This window comes from Uloborus diversus, chromosome 3 (genome assembly GCF_026930045.1).
Source record: "Uloborus diversus isolate 005 chromosome 3, Udiv.v.3.1, whole genome shotgun sequence".
Classification (NCBI taxonomy): Eukaryota; Metazoa; Arthropoda; class Arachnida; order Araneae; family Uloboridae; genus Uloborus; species Uloborus diversus.
In genome coordinates, this window is record NC_072733.1 from 101,647,493 (window position 1) to 101,673,152 (window position 25,660).

The 25,660-nt window shown below is 33.1% G+C and overlaps 1 protein-coding gene across 1 annotated transcript in view; it reads right to left on the reverse strand.

Moving 5' to 3' along the window:
* Positions 1 to 25,660, reverse strand: part of LOC129218594 (tolloid-like protein 1) — a 195,527-nt gene that overhangs the window by 139,826 nt on the left and 30,041 nt on the right. Inside the window, exon 2 of the mRNA XM_054852912.1 lies at positions 25,314 to 25,380. Coding sequence (XP_054708887.1) covers positions 25,314 to 25,380 — 67 coding nt within the window. The remainder of the gene's footprint in view (positions 1 to 25,313; positions 25,381 to 25,660) is intronic.

The window sequence follows — 25,660 nt, forward strand, 5'->3', positions numbered from 1 at the left end:
TTTTTTTGGTTTCAATTTGGCCATTGTTGGTGATATTTAGAGAATAAATATTGAATCACATTAAAATAGCGAATAATGGGGAAATGACATTAAATTGGAGTAAAAGGAAGTCATGTGATTCACACATCAGCTCGTTTTTTTTTTTTTTTTTTTGCTGTTTTTCAAAAAAAAAGAAGAAAAAATATAAGGGCTTTTAAAATCTGCAAATGTTAATTCATTATGCTTTAATTGCCCAGCTATATTTTCAAAATAATAGTTTTTTAAACTGAAAATATACGTGCATAAAACGGAAAATATTTATATTATAAACTGAAAACTTCAGTTCATGAAACGGAACATATCTATATTAGAAACTGAAAACATCACTTCATAGAACGGAAAATATTCTGATTGAGAACAGAAAATAGCAGTTTTAAAACGGAAAGCGTCCGTGATAAAAACGGAAATGGTCAGTATGAAAAAACGGAAAGCATCCGTGATAAAAACGGAAAACACCACTTCTGTAAAAAAACGGAAAATTGTCGCCAACTCTGCTGCCAGTACATTTTCCGTTTTTTGAGGGAATTTTAAAATACAGTGTACTTCAAATTCATCATTATTGTTAAAAGCAAATTTCGAACGTTGATGACAAGGCACCACTTTGAGGTACTTCACATCGTAAGAAGACTCAAGTGTGACCCAAGGAGACTAGAAATTGCTCTCCGTGGGTACACATGGTCCTCCTTGGGTACAAAGGTATGCCATTTTGGTTTTGCAAGGCAGTCACATCGACAGGACCACAGTTTTGCAACATTAAAATCAGAAACGAAAAATTCAAAATGTAGGGAATCATGATACTTACAATGAAAATGAATAATACAATCCACGACGGAGTAAAAAAAAAAGAAATTGCTCATGTTATTTTTTTTTTTTACTTAGATCCTACTAAAACCGAAAAAAATGTGATAAAATCCTAAATATTCGTTTGATGGTGTTGAAACCTCTTGGGGTACTGGAGAGGTCTGTGACACACACGTTGAACCCCAATTAGGATCTCTCTCGACGATACCCGGAATTTTCCGAACAACGTCCATAGGTACAGTAATAGAAAAAAAACGAAACACTTTTAATTATTCAGCCATTATACATGCTAGAAAGAAAAGAAAGGTGTCATCCAACTTGTTTTAAAGTCTTCTTCAAAACTACGTAGGTTAAATTTTGATAAGGGACCATATACAAAGCAAAATGAACACCAACTCTTGATTTTCAAATAGGAACCTCCTTTTTTTGCTACATAATTATGTTTAGACTGCAAAATTCAGCCAGGGTACGAAATTTCACTGCATTCCGTGCAGTAGAACAGGAGTTATTAACAAAAAACGTTTTAGGGACCGTCACCACATTGAAAACGCTTCTTTCAAGGTCACGGCTTATCAAGTAACGGAATGTAAACAAAAAAAAAAAAAAGAATACATTCATTTAATTTGAATTTTGACATTATGAATACAAATTATTCTTTTCGCAATTACGAGTGTGTGTATGTAGGCGTGTGTGTTTGTGTATGGGGGGGTATGTGTATGTGTGTGTAGCATATGTGTTTGTGTCTGTGTGCAGGCATGAATGTGTGGGTAGTTGTGTGTGTGTGTATGTGTGTATGTGTCTGTGTGTATGTGTTTGTGTGTGTGTGCATGTGTGTGTAGTTGTGTATGTATGCGCGTGTGTGTAGGAAAGGGATGCAACCTGGAGACGGCTTTCGCTATAGGAACAGCATTGTGAGGAGTCGGTCGACGGTGATGGTACGGAGGGTAGCGGTGGGAAAATAAAATGATAGGACGCCAAAAACAGTCAAATGAAAGCAATAAGCAATCGTGATTGCTCAAAAAAAAAAAAAACAATGACACAAAAAAAATTAATTTTAATTTTGTCATCTTGAATTCAAATTAAGTTTTTCGCAATCACGAGTGTGTGTGTGTGTATGTAGGCGTGTGTGTTTGTGTGGGGGAGGTATGTGTGTTTGTGTGTAGGGGGTATGTGTATATGTGTGTAGGCATGTGTATTTTTGTCTGTGTGCAGGCATGAGTGTGTGGGTAGTTGTGTGTGTGAGTATTTGTGTGCGTGGAGGCGGGGTATGTGCATGTGTGTGTAGGCATATATGTTTGTGTCTGTGTGCAGGCATCAATGTGCGGGTAGTTGTGTGTATGTGTATGTGTTTGTGTGTGTGTATGTTTAGGTGACTGTATGTATGCGTGTATGTGTGTGTGTATGTGTGTGTGTAGTTGCGTATGTATGCGCGTGTGTGTAGCATATGGATGCAACCTGGAGACGGTTTTCGCTATAGGAGCAGCATCGTAAGGAGCCAGTTCACGGTGATGCTGCAGAGGGTGCTGGTGGAAAAATAAAATGATAGGACGCCAAAAACAGTCAAGTGAGAACAATAAGCAATCGTGATTGCTCAAAAAAAAGATCGAGATTATCCAGCTCAATTCATGATTTTTTTTAAGTTCTCTTTTTTCCGTAATTCGATACTATTTGGCCGATAATGTTGCGCCACAAAGCGATTTACGGTCGCAAACTTTTTTTTTTTTTTGAAAAAAGGTTAAAATATTTACTGATTTTTGTCTGTCTGGATTAACCTAAGAAAGACGGATGGGGTTTGGCTGGTCCATCGTATATATCGCTGCTTAAAAAATCGAGTAATGACAAATTGAAAGTAATGAAACTTTTTGCTTTTTCTAATATGAACCTATTGGATTGCTTATATAATCATTCAGCAAATTAGCCTCATAGAAATGAAAATATCCAACTTATACCTAGAATCATGATGTGAATATGTTTAATAAATGTATTGCACCTATGTTACAGGTTTATTTTCGAGTGAATAGAAAGTCTTTGATGTAAAATGGAATTGCGCGTTTTTAATTTCGCAAAACATTGAAAGAAGTTTGAGTCATCGTTTACAAAAATATAAAAAATATACCGCACAACGTGGGAAGATGCAGCATTAAATGACTGGAGACTCGAGCAAAGCAAGGTTCATTTATTCCGAGAAAATTTGCTCTAAATACATAAAATGAACCGAAGTAATAATCCAAAAAATAAAACAGAAACAGGAGAATATAAATACCCGTTAGTGAGCAAACCGTTCAACTACATTTGGGAAAAATTTGGTTATTTGAATTTACACAGTGGACAAACACAGTCATTGTTCTAGCGGCTTTTTTGTAATCAAAAAACGAGTATTTGTTTCAAATCCAAATTTGATGCGGAAGATCATAATGCGTGGTATTATTAAAAAAAAAAAAAAACATAACACAATTGGCGATTTTAGTTAAACATGTAAGGGCTCTTAAAAGCAATTTAGGAAAAGAATTTCCCAATGCTGTTTCTAGCAACGAGATTCGAGATGGTCCAACCCGTAATTTAAAGAGACAAAGCTATTTTAGCTTAAACCAAGGTGAACCAAAATCAGACGTCTTGTCATTTCTCTGATTTTGTAACTTTGCACTAGCAAACAAAGCTCAGCATTATTTAATTTTGTATTACGAACCACATACTTGCAAACGAACAGTTTTTGTAGTACGGCATACCCGTCAGGCGATTTTATCGAGCCTAAGGTTACAATTCCGTCCTTGCTGTAGATTTGGCAGACTGGAATCGGAACCAACTCGTGTTGGATGCAGAAGTCACGTCATTGAAGCTGAGAGCGCGAACAAACTGAGAGGTAAAGTAAATTTATCTGCTGTATATTTACGGCGTCTTACTGGTGAGATAAATTTTCTTCATCCACCAGTTTGTAGGCACTCTCAGCTTCAATGACATGACATCTGTTTCATTGCTCGGCTAAACCTAGTTCAGGACTGTTATGCTCATTATTCGGACTAAAGAGCCGCCTTCGAATGGGATAACCAAACCGCAATTTTATCGCAGTGAAGACGCGGGCCACATTCGAAGCTGCTCTCAATGGCACGTTGTTTGCTAGAAGTATAAGATCAGAATTAGAATTCCAGTGTCATAAAAAGTTGGAGCAAATATTCAGATTTTTCGGTTCTGAAAAACATGCATTTCATAAGATAGGCATTCAGTAGTTGATAACAATAATTTATTATTAATTCTCTTTTTCGATATTTTTCCATGTTATTCGAAAAAGAAGAAAATAATTTGAAATTTTATCCTTGTCTTGCGAGATTGATTTTAATGTCAAATCACGGACAATGACACAGAAAGTAAGTAAAAAAATAGTATTTAAATTATAATTAAGAATAGACAAAACTCAACTTAATCTAACACCCAAATTAATGTTTTGTTAAATCTTTGACGAAGTCAAAAAAAAAAAAAGTTCACAATTATCCACAACTATTACTTTCGTGCAGAATACGGGCTCAAAGCACGCGGCTCATTACTGCGACTGACATTTCCTCTCCTAGATCTTAACAGATTGAAAATTATTCAAACACTTTACAAAAAAAAAAAAAAAAAAATAGTAATAATAATAATAATAATTCCTAAAAACCAGCAAACTTATCTAAGAGCAAATATTACCAATTGACCCATCTGGATACTGTTAAAGAGGAAATTTCACGCTGTCAGCTATTTTTCGAGTGCTTTTTCCCGATTTGGACAAGGCAATAGTTTTTCCTTTTAGCAAATTATCACCGGGAAGAGCCATTAATTCTACACTGCCTACTGCAACATGACTAGCAAGACAATGAGGTTTTATTGTATGTTTCTATGAAAAAGTTGTGCATGTTAATTTTATTTTCTGAGTTATTGTTTTACAAAAGGCAATGGCTAAACGCAGAAAAAAAAAAAAAAAAAAAAACATAAGTATTTTTAGTGTAGATTTTAATTTTAAAAGTTCTATAAAATATTCTTTTATTAGACAATTAAATAGTGTTTCGCATTGTCTACACATTGACGTTTGAACGATATCCACAAAAAACTGACGGTCGCAATATTGTGTTGTTCTTCTGCAGAGACAGCGAATACATTTATACATTTAAAAATTCATAGACGTAGCTCTAATGTAAAAAAACCACGTTATAATTGGTTTGCTTATTTTGTTGAACATTTATTTTTCTTTTCTTACGAAGAAACTAACTTTCACAATTTCTGTTTTAAAAAAGTATACGGTCCCCTAAAAAGGGAAAAAATGAATTTTTAAGCATAGCGCAAAAACTACTGAATATTTTTAGCTCAAATTTTGGATTCCCTCATAAGAGCTCTTTCTAGATTGTTTCTCTGTTAAAATTCAATTTGGTTTCAGATCATATTTTTTTCAAAAAATATTACAATAATTCATAAAAAAATTAAATTTACATTTTTGGTGTTGTAAATGATGGTTTTATAATTGGGTCGATTCATATTTTGATATAAAAAAGCAATCTTTGCTGTGCCTAATCTAGTTTTTTTGTTATGAGCAAAAATATCAAAATACGTTTTAACATTACGAAAGGAATTTTTCAAAACTCGATTCTGAAGTAACGGCTGGATTGAATTCAAAAAAATTTTGTATACAAAGTTAAAAAAGGATACTGATCACAAATATGTGATAAAAAAGCGGGGTTCTCATTGAAAAATTTGAAGTTGATGCTCGTTTCAATATGAAGACGACCCCTTAAAAACAATTTTTTAACATAATTATGTAGAACTTTTTATTCCTGAAACAATAACACCTTACACGTGTCTCTAGTGTCAATAGTCTTTGAATACGATCGAGTGTTTCGTTTTTTTTTTCTATGACTGTACAACCATCCGTGGGTACAGCAGCTTCTCCTACTACATACAAATCTATACATGCACACAGGGGGAGAGTTAATAAAACATATGGATTGAAAAAAAAAAAAAAAAGTCGGCCGTTAGAACGTTCAAACTACATGGTTAACCGCAGTACTTGATGATATTAGTATAAACATGAGCCCGCACCTTGGTTTCCATCTGCCATTTGCAAGTAAAAGTGTTACGGTGCAGCGTGCCTATGTGTGTGGTGCATGTGAAGGCCTACTGTAAAATGGTACAACTTTGTGCGAAGGGGGCAACAAAGGGCCACTGTTGCGATGGTGATGATTTTGCTCTCTAGTGGCCTCTTTTTTGAACTTACTGGCTCCAAAAGAATTCAGCAGGTAGTGTAACAATTTAGGTAGTTAAATATTCTTTATCAGAGATTGCTATTGTTGTTGTACGCCTTAGATAAATTAGTCGTTCTTAGTGCGTGATTCGACTCACTCGTGGAAGAGTCAAAAGTCTCCTTTGGGCAGACCACTTATACTATTTTCCAAGATCTGGTAAGTTCAGATTTGCTTTACTATTTTGTCAGTTATGAATTAAGCCGCTTGTTGACTTAAAATGTTTCATAGTTTTCACAAGCTCTCAATATTTATCGAAAATGGGAATGTTGGGGTATAACAATGGGCCACCTATTTTTCACGGTTTTTAGTGGCTTGGATCTTCATTTTATTCTCTGTAGGGATGCTTTTTCCATATTTTGTGTTATTTATTGTAAATAACACCAAGAAAAGACAGAAGAAAGATTGGGGGTCGGCCTATCACCCGTATTCTTGGGAGTTTTTGCAGAAGGTGCTGACTGAAATCCGGACCAAATATTACCTGAGATAATTTTTAAAAATTATTTATTTTGATGAGATTTGGAATGTGAAATGTAATTTCACATTTCAGATTTCAAAATTTTTGTTGATCTCGTTTAAAACTTGTCAAACCTACGTATTTTCTAAGTCCTAAGTATAGGTACCTAGTCTTTAGTTGGTGAGATTTTTCTAGTTTTCAAATGTTTCTATGTCAAAACCTAGGCAGATAAAAAAGAACGTTACCTACATTTACCACGTATAACTTTATTAATCACTCGAGACGACAAATGATAATTAAACCATAAAAGTTTGAAAAAAAAGGGGGTAAATGATGGACTAAAAAAATTCTTTATGCAATTTCAGCAGAGGGTAACTTGTATCCTCAGACAACAATAGGCCAGATCAAGTTTTGAATGTGTTTTCTAGGCTTAAATGAGGTGGTCCATAGTTGTACCCCTTGGGGTACAACTATGGACCACGGGGAAAAAATTCCCCTTCCTCTTCTTTCCAACTTAGATTTTTTTTAAACATTTCATTTGAAAGATGAGATGTATAGCTACCATTGCTAAAATCCTCAAATTTCTAAATCAAAGATGTACACGGAATTTTCATTGAAAACATCAAAAAATGGCCCGTAGTTGGACCATTTTACGGCACTATGCCAGCAAAAATCACCTTACTGCGGCTCAAGGGAGGTTTGCAACCAAGTTTAAGCCGAAAGCAACCGTTTCAAGTGAGCTAACAATCAAGAACTCACTTCGGTTGTGTGCCTAATAATACAGTTGGAAATGTCGACTGTCAAAAAAGTGAAAACGCCTGAAAATATTGAGTAGATCGGCACTGTGCTTCAAACCAGCCTCAGGAAATCTATCAGACGAACTGCATAACAGATGGGAATTAGCAGGTAGACACTGCGACAAATTGTTATAGAAGACTTGCATCTTTTCTCACAAAAATTCAAACCTATTAAGCCCTAGTACCATGGGAAAGCAGTTGTGTTTCGCCAACACCAGTGTTTACTAAATTGACGAGCAGGACTTTGATGTGAATAAGATTTGGTTTAGCGACGAAGCCAATTTTCATTTCTTGTATTTTATGCTTTTTACAAACAAAGATTTGACTTTCTCTCTCTACATAAAATAAAATTGTCTGTTGCCTTTTCAGAGAATCCTGCTTTTGAGGAAACACCTAAACGAAGTTTATCTGAAATCGTTAAACGAAAAAGTGAGAAAAGTCATATGTCGCTGTCAAAAAGTATCGATTACAAACGACTTTATCTGCTGAGTTTTCAGAAAGGATTTGAATTTCGTGAACTAGGTTTTAGAGCGAGAAATTCCTTGCAGTAAAATTTAACTGTAAATTGATTTGTTCTTTAAATAAATTGAGCTGAGTAAGGAAAGAAATAAATCAATCAAGAAATGGATTTAGAAAAAGCTTTCTTTCTTCAAAAGGAGATAAATTAGAATTTCTGAAATGTTATGTTTTAACCTTTCAAATATATCCTTCAAATTTAGATGGTTATATTAGCATTCATAAGCTTGTTTTTATTTTGTTGTCAATGCTTGTAGGTAAGTATCATGGACAATAAAAAAGCCACTTTTGCTTTCTTTGCGTTTAGATTTCAGTATCAAACAGTAGAGTAAGTATTGAATATTTACAATTTGTAATAAAAAGTGAATTTGAGATGAAAAGTAAATTTGGAACAAAAAAAAAATTTAACAAACCTCGATCAGTGCTCAAGAGATTGAGATGTACAACATTCTTCAGTTTAACTTTTGTAATTTTCACATCAACTCTTTGAGGACCATAAGCCTTGAAGTAAAATACTAAAGTTTGTGGTGTTTTCGCAGAAACATTACAGTCTATCTTGCAAATAACAGCTTTTTTTTTCTAATATTTAGATACTGATGTCTGTACATGTAAAACATTAATCTGTATTATTTCTATTCGATAGTTCATAAAATAAGCCTTAACGTAGGAAACATGCGAGTATATGTCCCATAATGGTCCAAAAAAGCTTAACAGTTTTAAGGTTAGTACAAATCCATTTTAGTATGTAGAAATGCTCCTGTATAATAAAAATAACTTAAGATTTTCATAACCTGTAATTACAGGTTTCAAAAGTTTACCTCGGTAAAATCGTGTCAACTGTAAAAGTACCGAATGATAATTTCAAGTCAAAGTTTAAAGTGTAGCTTGCAGCCTAATGATAATCTATAGCATTAAACGCATTTTTAATACGCAGAAATAGAGTTGAAATAAAATATGTCCACTAGCATTTGTCCCGAAAAAAAATGAAGTCATAAAAACGCGAATTTAGGCAATCTTTGGCAAACTTAAGGCAAGGGCTTCAGAGTTCCCCCCCCCCCCCCGAAAAAAATACGAAGTTGAGGCTTTGACAACGTTATTTCAGGCTATCTTTGGGTGATTTAAGGAAAAAAGGGTTTCGAAGATTCTCCCCGGTATTTTTTTTTTTGCAACTAATAAAGTACTAAAGACTCAATTTCAGACTTCCGTTGGTGATTTTAGAGGAAACTTCGAGGGATTACCCATGTATTTTGTTTTGACTTGGAGCCTTAGAAATGCAATTTTATACGGGGGTAAGAGTAAGTGGGGCTCTAATCCTAGAGAAAATTAAAAAACTGGACTTAAATAAGGAAAATTTGGATCATTTTTAAAATTAAGGGAAGGACAGTTTCCGGAAGTTTTTCGAAATTGAAATCTTAAAACTACAATTTAGAGCTATCTTTGGTGACATCAGGGTTTTAGGATCCCCTGGATTATTTTCAAAACTAAAACTTAAAACACACTACGCGGTATCGCCCAATGCCCCCCCCCCCTGCCTCCGAGTTACTGTTAAAACCGCCACACTGTTAAAACTACAGGATGCATTCGGGACCTTTCAGGGGAGAAACGCTTGTTCACCAGCGGCACCCAATACGGAGCCGAAATCGCACCTCTAAATAGGGTGAAAAACAGGCACCTTTTAAAAACTAGACAGCCGGAGTGAAAAAAAGGAACCTTCGGAGAGAGAAATGGCACCCTTACTATAGATCCTCCTCCCCCCTCCCCCGTATTGTGTGCGTTTTTGAATACAGTTGTGTATTTTTTTTTCTTGTTTTAAGTTTTGTTTTGATTTATGATATTCTACGTTTTGGACATTTTCACATTGAACTCGGTATTGGGAATGATTAAAACATGTAATTACAGCATTTGATCATATTTCAGAGCTTTCAACATAGTTAAGAAGTGCTCATAGCTTTAATTCATCTGATCGTGCTCTAACTCAGTGTTTCTCAACCTCTTTTGACCCACGGGAGCGGTAAAAGCAAATGAAAAACTTTGCGGACCGGTGAAATCTTTATCGTTTACTTAAAAATTCATAAAATAAATAATATGAATAATAACTCTGGGGCCGTTAAAAAACATGTGAAAAAATTCAGGGTTCTGATGGTTTTTTTTTGACAAAAAGTAATGTTAAAAATTAATAAAACAATAAATATTATACCCCTCCACTTGGTATCAAAGATCTGTCACAAATACGTTATAATTTAAAAACGAGTAATTATTTAAAACATGTGAGAAATTATACATTTACTAAAACATGACGTATTCCGAAAATGAAGCATATCTGTACTTATGGATTATTTACATGATGAGCCAAAAATATTCAGGGATATTACAATTACGGAAGAACAAAATCGTTTCATAAACGTTAATCAAGAGTAACAAAATAAAATGCACATAAAGTTTTTCAACCAGTTAAATAAAAAACCAAAAGGAATTTCTAACGCTATCGAGCATCAACCGCTAACAGGAAATGATTCTAACACTTGAATGAGAAAGCAAAAAAAAAAAAAAAAGAGCTAGACTGAGAGAGATTTTTTTTTCTCGCTAGCTTCCTGTTATAATTACGAAGCACAAGAAACATTTTTATTAAGGTTCTTTTGGTGATTAATAAAAGCTGCTTATCGAGTATTCAAGAAAGTAATGACGGATATTTTTAGTAGCGTTTTGAATGATGGAAATTTCACGATAGTAACGGTAAACGAGAACTAGAAGACTAACGGTTACTGAAAAGCAATAAATGCACTTTTAAACACTTAACTATGTTTGAAAGCCCTAAAAGCTACAAAGTGATCAATAGCTGTACTTACTTGTAATTTCGGATAATTAATCCTAGAAAAGTTGTGTTTTAATCCAATAGTGTACTTCATTCAATGTGAGAGACACACAAACGCAATCATTATTTGTCCGCCATATTGAGGTGGTTGAATGTATGTCTAAGGCAAAAAGCGCATGCGCGAGTCTTTCTGCGATTGCATGCTGTTTTGGCTCCTCTGCTCTATTTTCTGGCCTGCATTGCTCCTTCAGGCACTATGCTTTCACCTTAGAGGGAATATTTTCACTCGTCTGGAACCCCTGGTTATTACAGTGCATAGTATGGAGTGAAATGGCGCTTAGCCGCTTAGCACAATATGTAACGCTTACGGGGCATTCCAAGGTATTTTTAAAATTATGTAGAGTCCGTAACGTGACCTTTTTTTGCCATAACTTTTTAATTTACCGTTTGATTTGCAAATAATTTTAATTTGAGCTGGTGTGTTGGTAGGAAAAGATCAAAATAAAATAATATGCTAATCAAACAGTAAACTAAAAAGTTATGGCAAAAAAAGTTACGTTACGGACTCTATATGAATGTCAAAAATACCTTGGAATGCCCCTTACAGCTAATGGCTTCCGTCTTAAGCAGGCACCAGGAGTCAGGGCAGACGGACTTCTTGTCTGTGTTTTTGCCGGGCATTTCTCCCACCATGAAACATATAAAAATTATACTACTCCAATTCCGAGCCGGTTAAGCTAGAAATGACAGGTACGAAGGTATCATTATTTAAAATAAATACATAAGTAAACTTCGAGCCGGGCCCTCTCAAGGGCCGTGTCCCTAGTTTTCAACTAGGCTGACATGGCCTCCCGTTGGCCCTGCCAAGAGTTGGATTTACAATTGGTACTTGTTACAAGAAGGCGATTTGACCATTTTTTCTTTTTTATCCAGCCGACGCGTTATATTTTTTCCTAAAAGGTTGCTACAATAGATACAATTACGCAAGACCTCAAAAAAGTAATTTTCATTATTTTTTACTAGCAGAGGAATTTTTTTTCTCCCCAAATTTTAACAAGCGTCTCCAAATATAAACAAGTCTTATAAAAAAAATTCTAAATTTAAAACATTATGTTAAAAAATACTTCAGTTTGTGAAATATATAGAAGGCTTGTGTATTTTTACTACAAGTTTTCCTCTGATAAGCGTTTTTGCTCTATTTTAATAAGTAAAAATGTAGTGTTTTGCACCGTCGAATGGAATATGAAAAGCTCCTTTCAAGAAATTTAAATTTCCGCCGTATATTATTTCTGTAAAAACATTTCTTTAACAGAAACATTTTAATGTTTCTAATATTAAAAGGATAAGGAATTCAAAATGCGCTATTATTTAGAAGTAACAATAATCAGTAATAATAAAAACATTAGACTGAAAGTACAATTGAAGAGACAATTATTATTGATAAAAGTCCGCAAAGCTTAAAATTCCTATACTTGTTGCGAATACTTAGCCCAAACATGTTACGGCTTTCCCTCAAGTAAGCCTCAATAGGATTATTGGTAAGAGGATTAGAATGAATAGTAAGTTTTTTACTTTGCTTAAAAGATACTTCAGGGTTTTAAATGAATTTTGAATTATGCTGTAAACTTCAATATTTTCGTTCATTTGAAGCACACTATACCTCATTTGCCATTATTTTTATTAATTATTTTGCATCATTTAAAGTGTGTGAAATAATTTTATGCATCGATTAGAATTAAAATTATCCCGAAAATGTTAAAATCCTCCCCTTGCCGAACACTATAATAATGTAAATCACGAAGAGTTGAACACAAGCTTTTTTCATAAGTCTAATTAGAGGCAAAAATTTAGGTATTGAAAGATAACATTTAATACGTTGCTACACGGAAAACATGCACAATATTATACCATTAGGGAACCTAATGAACTAATTTTATTGCAGTGAAAAATACTTTACCTTAAAGACAGCAGCTTGTAAAAGTTTCAAGTCACCATTTCAAAACCGAGAAACAAAACGGTTAACGTTAGCATTTAAACTTTCTACTCGTGTTTTCTCAGATTCATTTCTTTGATTTCTAAATGAGGATAAATAATGCTTTTCACCTGTGCAAAGATTTTTCAGAAATACGTGAATTTTATTATACTTTAAAGTCGCTAAACAGTATCATTAGTTATAAACAATTGTTATTTACTTCGAAAAATATTTTGTAACAAAAAGAAAAAAATGATAAAAATACAATCCAGCCCGCTTAATGAAGTAGCCAATCCATCCCCCCCCCCAAAAAAAAAGTCTAATAAGCGGGATATTCCATTATCCGGGATCAAAATAACTAATTACTACGGCTTGGTACATTGAAAATGTATTACATTAAGCGGAATATTCTTTTAACCAATATTCTATTAAGCGGGCTCGACTGTAAAAGTTTGATGGTAAATTTCTTTTCAAGTAAATCCTCTTTCGAAAGCAGTAACCATTTTGTAATACATTGTTCATTTTCTATGAACTGATACTTTTTACTAAGTTACACATTTCACGAACGGCAATAATTGAAATTACTTTTAAAGATTTCGGGAAGAAATCGGTTTTTATAACAAAGGCTGAAAACCAAAGTCTCTAACATATGTATAATAAAAATAGATCTTACTATCTGGGAATCACGCATTAATTTAAGCAAAAATTAATCATTTTTTTTTAATATTTACAAGCTGCGTTGCACAGTTCTCATCGAAAATAGAAGTTGTGACGCGCGTTCAACAATCAAGCTTAAGTAAAGGAAAAAAAAAAGTGCAAAATCACCCGTCAACGCGTCGAAAAGAGCAATTTTATTACTCAAATTTAATTTTAGACCTTTTTTTTTCCGAAAATTCTGTCTTGTAATTAAAAGGCCTAAATATTCCGTACGAAGGATTTTCTGGCTAAAACCTTCGAGTTTGTGTGTGGGGGGGGGGGGGTGTAACCCCGGGGCTATCCCCCCCCCCCACCGTGATGCTTAGGAATTCACTAAAGTTATGAAAACTTCGCTATATGAAGTCCTAAGCATCAAAGGATCTCTGCCAAATTTGGGAAAAAATCCGACGTAAAGAGCGGGTTTTTATAAGTAACACATACCGACATATACACACACACAAATTCAACATACAACTTCCATTTATATATATATATATATATATATATGTAAATAAATAATTTTTGGAGCTGTTATTGATTTAACGGTTGTCAGGATAGTTTTAGTCGAAATGGAATTTAAAAAAAAATGTGAAGTTACTTATCTGCTTAGTAGTTCAACAACCTATGTCAGCGTTTTCTAAAGTGTGAGTCACGAACTGATCAGTACTCAGTAGCGACACTGAAATAATCTGCTTAATTTCATAGTTATAAAATTGCATTGTCACTTATTTCTAAAAATATTTTATAAAATAAAACTCGCATGAAACGTAGACGAAATTTAAAATTTTATATCTGACGTAAATTTGAGTTTGGGTGTGAAAATGAATGTATCCCTTCCTCCAAATCCGAAGGCTTTTTAAGTTAAAAATACGAACTCAGTATACGTTTCCTTCAAAAAGCTCCTTTTCGAACCATAAAACTTTCTTCGGCATGAAAATGCATTGTTGAATGAAATGATGCATGAAATATGGAGTTAAAAACAAATGATTAGTTAAGCGAGCAAAATTTAACAAAAAGCAGCAATAATAATTAAAACGATAAAACTAATTTTAACCTCTCTTCTCTTCCCACAACGCACTGTGTTTTGGAAGTCAGCAGTAAGGTGGACCTATTATGACTTTTGTTTTTAATTTTAAAATGTCTGTGGCAGGGAAAGTTGTATATTGGGATCAAATGTTTGTTGAAAACCAAAATAGTTTTAGGTTCCCTGCCAGGCCCTTGAAGTTTCGCCAAATATGTAAAAAATAGCACTTTAATTTTAATTTTTATAAAATTCTTAATCTGAATTTTTTTAATCGCCAGTAGTGAAAAATAGTTGCCTAATAAGGCTCTTTGTTCACGAAAACCAAGGGCCTCCGGTAGGTCCTGGAAGTTTTGCCAAATTACATAAAATATAATATTTTATTTTTATTAAAAAAACTTTTATGTAAGAATTTTTTTAATCACCTGTAGTGAAAATGGCTGCATAGCCTGGCTCTTTGTTTATGAGAATAAATATTTTGATATCCTATGATGTTTAAGTCCTACACCGGGCGGGAGAAATTCGTATTACTGGCATGGTTTTGAATTTTTAAGCCCTTGAAGCAGAAGTTTTGTATGACGTATAAAAGATTCAAGTTGTTTTAAACTTTTTTTCTGTAATAACACCACAGCTTTTAACAATATGTAGGCAAAACACTAAATTTTTTGTTGTAAGTATTCTGCCGCGAAAGACCTTTTCTGGTGATTTGAAGAGCAACGTTTCAAAACAATTTTAAGAACATATCGCTTGACAGAGTAAATACAATTTTTCGGCATATGAGTCATTCCACGTCAACTGACCTAATTTTTCAAATCGTCCCCACTCGACCATCTCCGATTTCGATGAGATTTTATAGAGGTATAGAGATGTCTTTGAAACTAACCTATACAAATTTTCAGCTTCCTAGATCTAAATCCTGAGGATGTAGGATCTCCGAAAAATGTGATCAAAAATGGCGATTCAGCTTTTTGTGCAAAATTGAGGAGTTAAGCCTATAAGTTTACAGAAAGTTTTATCACATTGGAAGCCTAAAATTTTAGGCGCTTAAAGTACGTTTGACCGTTAATATATTCAAGTATTTTTGTGAATTTTAACTCCATAGATTTTGTGTAGCATGAGCGTGAGCTTATGAAAAAGCGCGATGGGGAACATTTTTCTTGGATTTTAGGTTGTCATAAAATCTTAACAAAATTTTTTCAATAGCTCTTGCTTCGTGATTCCATTGTAAAAATACTTGTTCTTAACGAGTTGCAGTTTCAGAGCTTAAATATTAATTTTCTAAGAGATATTGCCATCCAAAGTATCAAAATCGTTCAGGTAAAAAAATATCTTATTTTCAAAGCGCTATAGCTCAAATTTGTCACCTCGCATCTTCTCTTCGTTGGTACCATTAGAAAGAACAGATTTTTTCCTTTAAAAATAAGTTTTTTTTTCGATGGTGTTTTTTCGTTTAAAGATAAAAAAAAAAGAGCTCCAAATTCTGCCTGCCGTAACGAATTGCCATGTTTAAGAGCAGATTGCGGAAAATTTTTTCATACTGGAAGCCTGAAACTTAAGGGGTTTAAATAACTTTTGGTTATCAACACGTTCTAGTATTTTTATGAATTTGAGTTCATTAACTTTTGTGTAGCACTCATGCAAAGTCGCAAGAAAAACGCAGTGAAGAAACTTTTTTCTGGATTTTAGAATGTCATTAATTCTGAAAAAAAAAAAAAAAATGATTCAAAAGCTTGTACTTTGTAATTCTCAATATACATGTTTTTAATGGGTTATAGTTGCACAACGTAAATATTGATTTTATAAAAGATATTGCCATCCAAAGTGGCTGTCAAAATCGTTCACATGAAAAATAACCTATTTTTTAAACGCTGTAGCTCAAGTTTGTCACCTTGCATCTTCTTTTCGTTAGTACCATTCAAACGAACAGATTTTTTTCCTATTAAAATAGTTTTTCTTTACGATGGTGTTCTTTCAGATAAGTGTAAAAAATCAGATTTTAATACTGTTTGTCGTTAGCGAGAAAATCTCGTTCTACAATGTATAAAGAATAGTGAATGCCGTCTAAACCGACTAATAGGGATTTTGAAACTGCTATAAGTCAGAAACTGTTTTTTATTTATCTTTCCAAAAGTTCTTTTGCAGATTAAATATATGATTCTGATTTCAAAACATCTTTTTTACAAGTTTGTGATACCAATACATAACGATTCCCATCACAGGTATTTTCGATATTTAATAAAAAGTTAAAATCGAATCGCCCTACTCGGCAGGGCCCTTCAAAGACTCAATTGGAAGTGGCCAAGAAACTGTGCAAGGAGCGTATGCTTCTTCTGTCCGTAACTTTGTTTGTAAGTAACATGGGTTACAGGACACAGGTGTTACATATATTGATAAAATCTGGATTTTAACTCAAATAAGTAATCGCTACACATTTACGGCTTCCGAATCACTAACAACAATTAACTGGATTGATTTTTTTTTTGTTATCAAGCACAGTACCCGCCGCTTATTAAAATCAGATTCGTTCTGAAGCCATTCGATTTTATAAAGCGGCTGATTTTATAAAACGACATAATATCTACACTTTAAAAAATAAAAAGCTGTAAAAAAGAAATTAATTATTATACTTATGTTTTATTTTAAACGTTTCAAAATGAAGTTGATGTTTTTCACTAAAAAAGATGAAAGACGTACATTTTTTATCAACGCAAGAGCCTTATTGGTTGATTAACATAATTTGAATGTAAAGATTCAACATGGTTTGAAAGTTAATAAAAGTTTTTAGAACTTTCACTGGATAAAAACTTTAAACTGCCACCCTACTCATCTTCCTTCAATGCTTTATATTTAGTTTCAATGAAATAAAAAAGGACAGAAATGGGGTGCGTTTGCCGCCAGGGGCAAGGACCCCGGCTTTGCTCTCTTTAGGCTTAATGACATAGGCTGTCGAATTAACATTTTGTCTCATTAAAAGTTATTCTCTGAAGCAAGTTGTTCATTTTATCAAAAGTTTTATATTCTGAAATCCTTATGTTATGGAGATACTTATAGTTGCACTAAATCTGTTTGGATGGAAGACACCATTCATTAAAGAATGGTTCACACTTTTCGCAAGGCATTTGAAAAGACATGCAGGTCAGCTGACCTATGAAACTGTAAAACATGCTATCGATAATGAAATTATCATTTGCCTACCGCCTAATACGAGTCATACCATGCAACCACTAGACAACGCTAGAGCTGACTAAATAAATTGAAAACCAGTCTGATCAAACAACCATTCCACTAAGCTTATGTTAAAGTGCAATATCTCAGGAGATCGGGTGCTAGTTGAATACAGTGTTAAGAAATTTAAAAAGTATTTTATTGATCGAATTCTAGAACCTTTATATACTTCTGCTTATGTTGTAAAAATTCTTAAGAAGTCTTTGATGGGAAATATTTTTACTTTCCCCAATAAAGTGAAAATGGAGATTGAAGAAGAACAGATCATCAAAACCTAAGTCAGCCAATCCTCAATAATCGTGGACATTATAGGGTAGATCGGGGCACATTTACAAAGATTTTTTTCAATGAATTTTCTAATTTTTATGCTTGAACCTAGGAGACATTGTGGTTTTATGAAGTAGTTAATGAAGTCAAAAATTTGTATATTCAGTTGTTGCTCAATTTGTGTTTTTAACCGTAAAAAAAATGTTTTTTAAGTCTAAGTTAGTTGCGTAAACTTGCCCCGAACACAGGGAAAATTTACGCATCGAGTGGGGCACGTTCACGCATATTAAAAATTATACAACATAGTAAGTGAAATACATATTTAACCAAATTTAAATATTTCATTTCTCTTAAAACACTTTAAAAATAAGAAAATCACAAATAATTAATTAAAGATCATTTTATAGGCTAAACTAAAATCATAGGACTTATTGGTAATTAAAAACAGAAACTGTTTAGTCATCTTCTTCATCACTGTTAGATTTTACTAACAAAAATAAAGAATTTCTTTTTGCATACTTGTCATGGGACTGCGTTTTGACATCTAAGACGTTGAACCCTGTCTTGTCCTTTTTTCGATAGGATTTGATATCTTCTATTTCTGATTTAACAGAAACTTGTAAATTTTAAAGTAATTTCTCCTTTTTGTTTTGTTCTGCCTATTCTGTTCCTTCTTACTGCTGTTCTCTGAGGACTTCTTTAATCGGAGTATCAGTTAGGATTGAGATCATCCTCTTTTTTTTTCCTTTCCTGGTGCTACTTTTTCAAATGGCCTCAGTTGGGGTAGTCCATATGTAACGATGTGGAAGGCTTACAGGGAGAAATACTTGGATTATTGATAAGCCTTTTCAGTATTTCGACATCTAACGTGGTTGTGTTTGAACATAATATCTTACCATCTTTAAAATAAAAAAAAAATGTATCAGAGGCCAAATAGTGTATAAAGTTAAAGCTGAACAAGCATGAAGACATCACTCTATGATTGTAAGCTATAAGATACGAATTTCTTACTTAATTTAAAATGAATGGTTATTTTTAAAATTAAATAACCTGAAAATACTAAAGGTTTGAAACAGTACAGAGCGCAAAAAGCGTCCGAGTCCCGTTTAGAAGTAAAGACAGAGTATTAAGACACATTAAGAACGTGCGTAAATGTGCCCCGATGAAAATGCGTAAACGTGCCCCGTCGGCAAGTTTGGATTTATTTTTAATGTGCAACAAAATTTAATAACTTTTCGGTCCACACAAATACAATTTTCAGAAAATGATAAAATTCTGCTCATTTTTATTTTATATATTTGTTCTTAAATAAGTATTATTTATTCACAATGAGCTTCAAAACGTTCAGCACAAAATTTAGTCGACTTGGTAGAAAGCAGATTTTTCTATCCGCATGCTAAACCAAAGCTCGACTGATGCTCAAAAACTTGTGAGAATATTTGCTACGGAGCAGCATCAATCTGTTATGACTGCTGACCCTCCAGTTATAACTCGTTTTCGAAAAAGGCACTGCGTAAACGTGCCCAATGCGTAAGCGTGCCCCGGTCTACCTACCTTTAATTGCAGTGAAATTACAGACTAATAGATTTTTACCCTTATATTAATATATTTTTGTGAAAAAATAATAAATAAATTCATATTTTCACTTTTAAATTTAATTTAAAACAATACTACCCAGTTAATAATAACTATGAATATGTGAAGTGCATTGTTGAAATGTAAAAACTCAGTTAAGGTTTTTTAATTGTTGGATATCAAATTTGAATAGTTTAATAATAATGTCAAAAATGCCTGTTTTTATACCCATTCCACCCCACCTGACCCTAACTGATTTTCATAAATTACAATTTTGAATTAATATGTTACATGGATTTGTTTGATGTCACGTAATTTACAACGCATATAATTTTTTCTGTACAAAGCTTGTCAGGGGCGGCACACTCACAATATCTGTCGGGGCTGAGCCCATATGAAGAAATTAATGAGAGAGAAAAGCATGAATGTAGGTTTCGGCAAAAATTTTAGAATACATGTTTGTTTATTTTCGTGTTAATGTCAAGACAAACTTTTATCAGTTAATTTTGGAACAAAAAGTGAACCTTGAATTCCAATAAATTGAATGTTTCTAATGCATTTGGTGAAATCCAGGAAAAAGGAGACATGATACTTGAATTTTTAAAATTAATATTCTGCCACCTTGCCATATACCATTCTCTACAGAAATAAATGAATTTCTTGAATCTTAACCTGTTTTTCCCAAATAGTTTGATAAATTTCAGAAAATCAAGTGCAAATTCAAGTTTTTTCTTTATGTTTTTACAGAGCAAAAAATCTCTGTTTTGTTACATACTGTAATTTGAACAAACCTATTATCAGCGAATGATATTTAGGTTAACTTTTATCTTTGGAATGTCTAGTTAAACTTTATGGGGTATAGAAACTAATGTTTTTTTAGGCAAAGCAGAATTTTGTCCCTTGTCAAGGAGGTATAGTTAAAATTTTAACATATTTAATTTGTATTGTTTTTTATGGTAACGTAAGAAAAAAAAAAGGTAACGGAACGACATTTATCTATAAGCTGATACAAGGTAATATTTAAGAATGCTAGTAGAAAACAAACTATTGTTTAAAGTTAGTAGTCACATTTAAGCATATATAAATAGTATTTGAACAAAAATTATAAGTGCTTTTATTTAAAAATAAACTTTCATTTATTTTTTTTTTTAAAATGTTTTGTGATTTTATTTCTTCTATTTTATGTGATGAAAATCATGAAAACTACACTTAAAAATTCCTAAGCATGCGAAAATCATTTTGGTACTACTACTCTAAATTCTATCGATCCTTGCATCCAATTTGAAACGGAGACTGATAGTTCTCTTTCATTTTTGGACGTCTATATTACTAAAAGTAATGAGGAATTTATGACTTCGGTGTTTCGTAAGCCTTTTGCTGTTACACTTCCTCCTCACAAATGTTCTTCTCATCCTCCAAACCAAAAGTTGGTCTCATTCAAGGCTTTTGTGCTTCGTGCTTTGAACATTTGTTCTTCCTCCAATTCTTTAAATGCTGAGCTTTCTTATCTTAAAGCAGTGGCTTTCGATCGTGGTTATTCTCCTAGCATCATTGATTCAATTTATAATAAGTAAATTAAGCCCTCTCATTCTGAAAAGGTTTCTGCTTCCAATGTTTCGTATACTATTGTTTTGCCTTATTATCCGAAAGTTAGTCATCAAGTTGCAAAGATTTTGAAGAAATTTGGTTTCGATACAGCTTTTTCTCCAGTTAATAAGATAAAACTTACAAACTTAAAGGACCTCATTGATTGCCATAGCAACTGGGGTATTTATAGCATCTCCTGCAAGTGTGGACTTGGTTACGTTGGACAGACTAAACGTGCTCTCAAGCACCGTCTGAAAGAGCACGAAAACTATGTTAAACATAAAGAACTTGCTCGTTCTTCCATCGCTCAGCATTGTTGGACTTCTGGTCACTGTTTTGATTTTTCATCTGCAAAGATTATTTGTAAATGTTCTTCGGTTTGTGATCTCGATTTTTGGGAAGCTTACTATATTTGGAAAAATTCTCATTCTCTTGTCAATGATTCTTCCAGCACTTCATTTTTTCATGATATTTGGAAGCAATTTCTATAATTGCCTTTTCTGTTTCATCGCTGTCTCGCACTCTTATTGTCTCCTGGCTTCTGATTGGTTGTCTCTCCCCCTGCTTTGAGCACGGAGCGTACATGCTGTTCGCTGATTGATTGTTTGATGTCTTGTTCCTGTATTCTTATTGGTTGGCCCTCTTTGGTATAAATACCGGCGTCCACTTGGTTCTTGTCAGTTCTCTCGCAACTTTTGGTTGTGTTGGTGATCTTTCTGCACTGATGAAGAGGTTCCATTGTAGCCTTGAAATAGCTATATGCTGTATCGTCTCCATTATTTGTGCTTTATTTAAGTTGTTTTTTCACTTTCATAATATTCCAAATGGTTTTTTAACGTTTCGACAGGTTTTGTTAGTTGGATTGAAGGGAAAGAAACTAACAAAGAGCAATATTGGACAGGTACTTCATATAGAAGATAAAGGAATAGAAATAGCTTTTTTGAGAATGCATAATAATGTGGAAATGATCTTTGTATTTCCTGAGAAAGAAGATAAATGATGTATACATGGATTCTGATAAAATTATTGAATGTTATAAAGAATTCAGAACTGTAACAGATAGCTCAGGCATTAGATATCATTGATTCAGACTGCTGTATTAGCTGAATAAATGTTTTTTAGTTGAAATTTACCAAGTTTAGTTGCTTTGGACTTCTTGTCCTTCCAGTATCCTTAACAAATGCATAACTTATATGCTTAAAGTAATTATTTTTTTTAATCTAGAGGTGAAATTTTAATGACTGAACACTCACGTATGTGCTCTAATTTTCATAGAATTTTCTCTTTTATAGTTCAGCTGAACTTTTGGGGAGAACATGATAGCGTGAAAATCATGTCGCAAAAATGTCCTTCCGTTACCGTTTTTTAAATTTGATTTTTATAAAAGGTAACTAACGAAAAATTTCTTTTCTATGGCTTTTTTAGCAACTTACTATGATGTGTATAAAAGTCTATGTATCAGTTTTTGAAAAAAATATATATTTTGATATGCTCACAGACAGAAATCCATTAATTATTTTGTAAAAACCGTGCTTCCGTAACCGGTAGAACTCACCATTTATACGTTTTTTTTTTGTAATTTTTCTGAGTGACTGGCCCTTAAAGAAAGTGTCCCTTAATGAGAAGCAAATACATGGAGGGTCCTATTCAAAGGGATTGAGATCAGAAAAAATGTCCCTTAAACAGAGGTGTCCCTTATTCAGAGGTGTCCCTTAAAGGAGGTACTACTGTCCTTCAGAACACAAATAAATTGAAAATTCTTGATATCAAATTTTCAATTAAAGTTTAATGTATCTACTTTTGGATTAGACTTTGCCTTAACACTTACCAACTATTCTACATCGAGCTATTTTTTCCCGCATAACTTTCTTTCTTGCGTTTAAAGAAGGAGTCCGTGTAGTACCGAAGTACGTGTATGCGATTTTCACTGAAACTTCGTGTTAATCGACGTTGAACTTGTCACGGTTTCTGGATAGCGTGAAGTTAATCGTTTCAATTCAACCTAACAAAGTTTCAAAATTTTGAAGGTTTGTAAACAGCAAATTTAGAACGTTATTAAACATTAATTTTTAATCACCTTTATTAATTTATCATTTTATTTACCAGAGAAGGTAATTTTACATCCTCAAAATATTGTTTTTTGAATAAATCCATATTTAACTAGTTTTTAATGGAATATTTTTGACTGTGCCGTACTAATACCTGTAAATAATTTCAGTCTCTTACTAATGGAATTATATGAGCAAAAAGATCAAAAAAAAAAAAAAAAATCATGAATATATTTAGTTTGTGAGTGAAAAATCGCGAGCAATGAGCAGGTGATATCTAGCACAAAAAAAGAAAAAAAAAAGATAAAATTTTTATCAACTTAAATATATCGACACAAAGGATCTTATAATAACTAATACGAGAGAGAAAAAAACATTACAAAAAAACCTCTTTCAGTTTATATTCACACGTTTGTCTTCTTTATAAACGCCGAACATTGACGCATGAATACACTCCTAAGTAAAGAGTGGTGAGTGGTTTTGACTTTTTATTAAGCTGAAATGCCTTGTTCCTGGTTGTCAAGAGTAAGGGGGGGAAACAGAGCTTACACCTTTGTACACAACTATACGTCTTTTCCTGTTTTACTCAGCTGACTGTGACAGTTAATCGATTTCTCATCTTTTGGGAACAAAACTTGTGAAGAGACCTTACGATAGACTTCTGAAACACACTTTTTTATATCAGACTGAGTACCTTAACTAAAATTAGAGTTTGAGATCATAAAACAGGCTTCAAAGTTTTGACAACCATTTACACTTTGCACACATGTTATTAAAAAATAAGTTAAAAAAAGCACTGTGAGCTAAAAAAGTTGGTCATTAAAGGAATATTTCATAAAGCAAGGTTTTTGATGAAAAATGCTGTAAGGAATAAAAAAAAAGATTTTGCTCTTTGTACGATTATATATGCTTAAAATATCAGTTAAAGCTCCGACTAAGCTGAAGTTTAAAAATCGCATCATTAAAATTACCAGTACCTAAATGAAAATTGAAGCTCAAATTTGAAATCTAAACTCATTAGAATTAGTTTTTTTTTTTTTTTTTTTTTTTTTTTAAGTAAGAGTTATTGAACACACATTTTACACATTTATATGGGGGAAGCTGCTGTACCCACGGACAAAATTTACTTGTCAATTTTTTCTGGTCTCTGGAAATGGACAATCGATCGGAAAACTTTTCTGGCAGATACTATAACTTATCATCTAATTTGGCAATTTTCGTCAGGTGAAAATTTCAAAGCTTTAAACCTCAAAAAAAAAAATTCTTAAAAACAATTTTTTTTGTCCCTGGGTACAGCAACCCGTTCACCCCGCGGACTGGTGCCTTTGTACTTATGGACATATAAAACAATAATATATAAATAGGTCTGAGGAGCTAATTTGTACTCAATGTATTTTCGTAAGCCATTTTATATTGAAATACTTCAAACATCCATTGAAAATAACATTAAATAACATATCCAACAGAAATTAAACTTTCAAAATTAATTGAAGGTTTTTTTTCCTTTTTTTAATTTTCCTTAATCTTTAACATCAGTGAACTCTTTAAAAAATTTACAAGTCTTAAGAGAGTTAATGATGTTATGAATAAAATTAATATGTTTTTAAACAAAAAAATAACTATATTCATGATATTATGGCTCTCTATGTACTTACATAATAACCCAAATTTATATGCAAATTGAAACCTTTAACCAGAATTAAGGCATTACAAAAAAAAAAAAAAAACTCAGTTTAGATTAAACCAACAAAAATCTAGAAATGTCGACTTCAAATAAAAACAGGTGGGATTGACGGTCTGTAGATCCTACAACAGGTGTGGAGGTTACTTAAACACTATATTTTCAAGTCGTACTTCAAATTCATCATCATTGTTAAAAGCAAATTTTGGACGTTGATGACAAGGCACCATTTTGAGGTACTTCACATTGTAAGAAGACTCAGATGCGACCCAAGGAGACTAAAAATTGCTGTCCGTGGGCACACATGGTTGTTTGTCCTTGGGTACAAAGGTATGCCATTTTGGTTTTGCAAGGCAGTGGAGTAATGAAGAGGGCTGTGACACACACGTTGACACACCCCAATTAGGATCTCTCTCGACGATACCCGGAATTTCCCGAGCAACGTCCGTAGGTACAACCGTCCGTGGGTACAGCAGCTTCCCCTACAATATCTCCTTCAAAAAAGAAAGTTGATGGATCCAACTATTATTAGTGTGGCAAAACAGAGTTATTGCTTACCTAGTGTTTCTCCATAAAAAAGCAATAGAACAGGATACTGCACCAGCTTTCTATCAGACGCACGCATCTAAGAAGTAAAAAAAAAAAAAGAATGATATTTGTTTTGCATTGACACGAATTTCAATAAAATATAGGCATAAAAGAAATGAAATATTTCTAGTTTCATGGCTAATTGAAATGAAAACTATGTAATTGTTCAATTGGCATAATAATTGCAATCTTTTTTTTTTTTCCAAGGATTTGCTTAAGAGGTAACTACGGGTCAAGCCAAGTTACGCTTAATGTTTTGTACTGTTTATATAGGTTATGTGATACTGGTTGCTCTGAGGTAAAACAGAGAAAACGCA